At 41.7% G+C, this 6,289-nt stretch overlaps 1 protein-coding gene across 9 annotated transcripts in view; it reads right to left on the bottom strand.

The window, feature by feature from the left end:
• Positions 1-1,177: 1,177 nt before the first annotated feature.
• Positions 1,178-6,289, bottom strand: part of gramd1ba (GRAM domain containing 1Ba) — a 129,868-nt gene continuing 124,756 nt past the window's right edge. For 7 of the 9 annotated variants that reach the window (XM_036524302.1, XM_036524296.1, XM_036524297.1 and 4 more), the window contains 6 exons: positions 5,864-6,064; positions 5,218-5,308; positions 4,462-4,473; positions 4,171-4,278; positions 3,467-3,587; positions 1,178-3,092 (listed from right to left, as the gene is read on the bottom strand). In XM_036524302.1, the coding sequence (XP_036380195.1) occupies positions 3,003-3,092; positions 3,467-3,587; positions 4,171-4,278; positions 4,462-4,473; positions 5,218-5,308; positions 5,864-6,064 (623 nt within the window). In that variant the 3' untranslated portion in view covers positions 1,178-3,002. The remainder of the gene's footprint in view (positions 3,093-3,466; positions 3,588-4,170; positions 4,279-4,461; positions 4,474-5,217; positions 5,309-5,863; positions 6,065-6,289) is intronic. The other 2 variants (XM_036524298.1, XM_036524301.1) reach the window with 1 other exon arrangement.

Here is a 6,289-nt window from a genome sequence, read left to right as displayed (position 1 = left end):
ACTCCACTTTGGTATAACTGTCTTCCCCCCTTTCAAGAATTCACAGATTATAATAACCCCCAGTGAACAGGAAGACTTCCATAAATAGTCGGTGTTACAAGCCAGAGTGCAAGCTCTTTCCAACCCGTAGCCAATTTTCAAGCAGCTTGTGGTCATGACCAAGGTTACTTCAACAATAATACTTTTTTGGTATTGGTTCAATTTATATATGCACACATAACTCACATACCTCAGCTGTGTTCAACATTCAGGGTGACACGTTTGTAATTTACAAGCAGTGAGTGAAACTCTTTTTCTGTTAATCTGGCAATAAATGTGAAAAAGGGAAGGGGGTGGTTGAAGACTCAGATCAGGCTTAGTTTTGACAAATGTATGCCTGAGGAAAACTCTGCTAAATTAGAGTGCTACAGTATATGATGTAAGGACCAAACAGTAAACTACCTCTGAGTGGATCATGACTTCTCTACATCCAGAAAGTTCTGAACAAAGAAATTCACTGTAAACAAGAGGAATGAAGAGACAGTAAAGCAGACATGCATTTCAAACACTGGACACAGGTGAGGTCACACTGTGATCTCTCTTCTTAATGGTAGTTAGCGTTGAAGTGCAGAGGGGAAACACCACCCTGCTGATTTGACAACAAAACCTGAAGGCATGGAAATGGAATTGCCCGTTCATGGCGAGGCATGATCCGTAGCCAGGAAGGGTAATGCAAGGCTATGGCCAAAAGTAACAGCCAGAAGGGACATTCTGGCTATCAGTCTACATAATTGGGCTTTGAGGAGACAAACACAAACGCAGAATGTTTCACACTGGGAACATGCATTCCGCACATTACAGACATGTCAGGGAATGTTGCAAGAGAAACGTTACACACTTGCTTCATAACAATGAATTCTTCCACATGCCCGGTGCCCCGGCAATTATTTATATACGCTGTACATAAATAATCAATAAATATCTGCATTGTTATTCTTTGTATATTTCATAGATTATTTTCTGGCTTTAAGCAATTTCAACAGAGATATTCACAGTTTTGTAATCAGACATTCTCTTAGTAACAGACGCCCCAAATCGTCCAGCTGCAGCATCCCTTTTTCATATTACAATACCCCCCCCCCACCCACCCACCCAAAACACAATCAAACCCATCTTCTGGGCATCCATAATTCTCCTAGTTTCCATTCTGCAGTTGATTTACCAGGGCATTTGTACCTTTTTCAAGAAAAACTATTTAAATTGCAATATTTGTGGATGAGCCTTATTTTGTACTCAAAAGCTCTCAGCTCTATGCCCCCTTTCAGCCAGATATATAAAGTGCTGGCAATAAATCTCAGAGATGATACATTTGACGATTCTAACACTTAAAAAAGCTAGAGCTGAGAGTACATTCTGCTTTAGGAAAAAATGAACTTGGGCCATAAATTCAGCAACACTGATTCATGAATACAACAAAGTGGCCAGACAGGTTTAGGGTAAGTAGTTACAATTAGAAGATCTTGCTTATTTGGGCAAAAATGTAAGGGTAATGACATTCCAAAACTTGGCAAAAGAAGCTGAACAAAGATATAAACTGACCCTTCAGCTCTGGGCATCTTTATATGTAAAAAAACTGGCCTTCCAATATTATCAGTCATGAATTACCCAGTCTGAGGAAAGAGAAAAGAGAGTGAGAAGTCAGGTTGGATTGATGATAATATATCTCATCTCCTAGACTGGGTGCACCATCATATCATCCTTCCCCACTCATTGTACCATGATACAAGGCACTGATACCAGTGGACAATGAATTTCCCATGGGTAGCTTTAACACTGTTAACACAAAACATTCTAAAAATTGTTCTGCAAAGTTATTTCTGCAACATTTATGCACCTTCCTGCAACCTTACAGTAATTCTGAGGGAGCATTATTTGTTAGCTGGGAGTCAGCTCAAATGCAGCTCTGGTGTTATACCTGTGTTTGAGAAGGAAAGTTTTCAAACCCCATCTTTACAACAGTAGAAACTTATTGCTAGGGAAACTCTACACATTTCCTTGCACTAGGCTGCAAATTGGAGCAGTGCCTTCCATCCTCTCCTTTTGTCAACACTGTCCATAAACACTCTCAACCACTGCTGTCACAGACAGTCCAGTCAAAGAATGTTCTTCAGTGAATAACTAAATACTACGGACTAACCTCTAAGAAATTCAAACCATAATCTATGAACATATAAACACAAGACCATGGCACATCAGGCTATCAGGGAAACCAGCCCTGATTCTCCATGGCAGCCTGGTAAAAATGAGCCCTGTCAGCAAAGACAATTCCAATAGAAAAATTATATGTATATATCTCTTTATGCATAATTATATATCTATATCTGTCTATATTCTATGACTCCTATCGTAGAATTTAAGCTCAGTGCATTCACATACTGCTTGCTGCTCATTGGTTTACCTGGTTCCCAATACAAGGGTAAAAGTAAGGGATACTGCAGCTATGACGTCTAGGGGACAGGCTGTCCAGAACAGTCGAGGGAGTGCTGAAAGTGTAGGAACAAACGAAACTCTGTCCATGTCTATTTTTGTAGTTCTTCTGAGACACAGACTGAGCAGGAACCCAACTACAATTCCTCACTGAAAAGATAAAATCGCATGCTTTGTTTTTTTTTTTTGTCATCGTTGGTTCAACTCTTTTTCTTCATACGTGGTAAAAGCATACATTATGACAATCTAGAAGAGAGACGACAAAATTAAATAAAGATTTATGCTGAGGTGAAGTGCTGCTATCTTCCCGTAATGCCTCAGTGTTGACAGTGCTCCACTTCCTGTTGGTGATGGTGGCACTTCCTGTCAGCGGTCTGGTGTGAAGGGTTGAATCTCGACGGGTGGCAGCAGAAGCAGCAGAAAGACCCCCTCTGTCACACACTGATCCAGTAAAGGTCATCTCTCATTTGTACACACATCCATGTACATATTGTCATATATTGCACACCGTTCCCTCCTGGCCAAGGGATTGTTCGTCAGTGATAGCGACTCCTTTTCTCCTCTCCTTCTGAACTGTAGTCCCTCAAGCCAATGCCCTTTTGTAGATTCAATAAAGAGTCTTTCATCTGTAAACACAGAGAAGCACATGCCACTTAGCTAGTCACGAAGCCCTCTTTGGTATAGGTTTCTGTTGTGGTCTCATAAATGGAAATTCTGTGCAATACAAACAAAGGTGAATGGGGTAACATTAGGCACAACCAATGCCTAAAAAGGATCTACTAGTATGTTTTATAAGGATTGCCATGTGTACTAATGTGAAGTAATAAGCAAGATACTATATAAATTAAAGTACCATGATCAAAGAATTATGGACACTCCAGGGACCAGCGAACAAGCGCATAAAGTAGTATCTTCCATAAAAGTCTTTGAGCTCATTGGGTGGTAGTTTCTTTTTAGCTGTCAGTCTAGGCAAGAGGTATTGGATATGGCTTGTTATTACCTGATCTAATAGCAGGACTGAGGACTTAATGATCTCCCTCCATTTCTGCAGCTCGTTGTCGTGGTAACGCTGCTGGGACTCCAGGAGCTGTGCCCACTCCATTTGTGTCTGCGGTAGTTTACTGGGCAGACAGAACACAGCACATGACCTCCACAACACTGCTCCTGGGTTACTGTTAATGGTGTGTGATAAAAAAGCTTCTTAAATGTACCCAGGTAACTATGAACTACCATCCTTATCTGTCTGAACATTCTGTATTGTCCAACTGTACAATGTGTACTGGCTTGGAACTGACTGAACAGTGCTATTGACCATGCCTAGAAAGTCTTGGAAGATGCTGGAAACGTCTACCCTTATGCTCTTCTGTCAGGACTTTTAACTGAGACTTACAACTGCATTTAAAATACGGTGTTATAGCTTTACTTTGTATGATGGAAAAGGACTTAAATAGACCATTAATTACCATTAATGAATAAAACTGTGATACCTTATATGTCGGTATGGTTATATGCTATTGTGTGAAACAATACTCCTCTACATAGCATTCACTATGGTGTGAAGCTTTACAGTTCTTCACAGCGATGCCTTACTTCCTTGACAGTAATGTGCTGTGGTGCGATGCCTAACACTGATTGACAGTAACGGACTGTGGTGTGATGCATTAGCGTGTTACATTGCTTGCATCTTTGGCACAGTAACGTTACCTCTCATGGGGTCGTAGGCCCTGCCAGGTTGTGAGGCTCTGGGTGGTGTACTCCAGCATCCACAGCTTGTAAAACAGCATCATATTCAGGAAGACCAGCAACACCAGGCTGCAGAGGGAACAGACTTTGTTTAGCACATAGTGACAGACTCTTTGGGGGCTACCTGCTCCTGCGTGATACTGGTGATAAGGAAGATACTGATCGCTGAATTCTCAAAACTCCAGTATACTGTGCATAGAGAACTACCACCCCCTGGCCTTATTCATTATAGTTATCAAGAAAGGTGAATACCTTAAACAAATCCTGCAGGAAGCGATGGAAAGAAGAAAAGAGGAATTACACACAGAACAAACAAACAGCCAAACAACACAGAGAAAGGGTGTGTTTTCAGTGTGTTTTTTGTTCAATTAAAATCAGTTACATTGAATGCTCAGAAATAAGCTCTTTAGTGTCAATGGACAGTGAAGAGAAAGGACGAAATAACAGAACAGCCAAATAAGCTCTCTTCTTTATTTAAAAAAAATTATTAATGAATTAATTCCTCCTTGTTATACTTGTTGATATTCCTTATGAACCATTATAACTTTATTAGTACACAAGAAAGCATGTACACAGTGTACACACATATATATATATATATATGAATACAAATATCCATCAACCATGATATGCAAAACATAAACACAGGGAGAAAAAAAATGTGTGATTTGTTATAATTAATTGCGTTATGATTTTTGTACCATGTTCACTCAGAGTCCCAACATGTCCGATCACATTAGTGATGACAATATGTGGTGGGCTATTTTTGTACTATGCTGTGATGTCACTACACTACAAATGTGCTACCCTGTTTTCATGTGCTCTAACTGCCTTCAATCACATGCAGGAGTGAGTATTAACTTAACTTTTAACTGAGTTTCTAATAACCATTTAATGGCTTTTGGGTAAGACTGAATTAGAATTTAGTTATGTGACTGCTGGTACTGACTTGCATGCTAGTGACCTGCCTAATGTGTGTTGTCCCTGTTCCTGAGTTCCCAAACTCACACAAAACTGATGATGAGCAGGAGCTTGGACACATTATACAAGGCAAAACCGCCGGGGACGTGCTCTGGGATGTGTTTCGTCTGAGTGGAACCTAGAGGAAGAATGCATGGGAAAATTTCAAAAACAGACCAATCAAAACGTGCATGCACAGAAATACACCATGTAACTAGACAACAATATGTAGCAGTAGACTGCGTGGGTGGTGCCAGAGGGCCACTTGGCTGTTTCATAGGCCTCTTTCTATCTCCAAGGTCTCAAGAACAAGATCAGGAGTTAATACATCAGCTACTGATTAGGTCATGTAGGCCGTGGTGGAGCGCACATTCAGTATAGGAGAACAAAAGCAAATATCTGAAATGTAATGCAACCATTGAATAAAAAAAGGCAAAAGGGAAATTTCTAAATCAGGCTACAGCTACAGACATGCTGAACCTGGCTAAATGTAATAAACGATTACTGTAAATGAATCACAGGATTATCATGGTCACACACCCTTCATCCACTCACATGAATGTATAAAATCACTTTACTTAGGCAAGACCAATGCTACAGAGACTTTGTATGTGACAATGGACAGTTTGCTCTTATGGTGCTGTTTCTGGGCCTGGCTCTGCGCAGGCAGGGAGGCGGGTCCCATGTCTCTGACCTGCCACGTGTTTGATGCGGTGTATAACCTCCTCGTCCTCCGGCGTGGTGACGGGGCTGAGCGCCTCGTCCAGGTGCTGGGTGCGGAGGTGGGCGAGAGGCCGCTTCCTGCGCCGCGCCGTCGCCGCCCTCACCGCCTTCGCCTTCGGGGACTGCCGGTGTGGCTCCGTCAAGCCCGCCTCTGCTTTGCCGAGCTCCAACTCTGCAATGAGCGGAGAGGGAGGGGTTACTATGCTAATCTCTCACTTGGGTTTGTGTGTGCCCACAGTCCCTCTGACCTCACTGCAAAAACTGACACAGCACTTGGTTCGTAGCGTAAAACAGCTTCCACTGAGAATAGCTGCATTGTTGTTGTAGTTAGATGGGTGGTTGCTAAGCAGGTACATAATCAGCATTTCTGTCAACTGTTAGTGTAAGGCCAGGCAGA

Source organism: Megalops cyprinoides, chromosome 3, assembly GCF_013368585.1.
Source record: "Megalops cyprinoides isolate fMegCyp1 chromosome 3, fMegCyp1.pri, whole genome shotgun sequence".
NCBI lineage: Eukaryota > Metazoa > Chordata > Actinopteri > Elopiformes > Megalopidae > Megalops > Megalops cyprinoides.
This window is presented reverse-complemented; position numbering and strand designations above follow the sequence as displayed.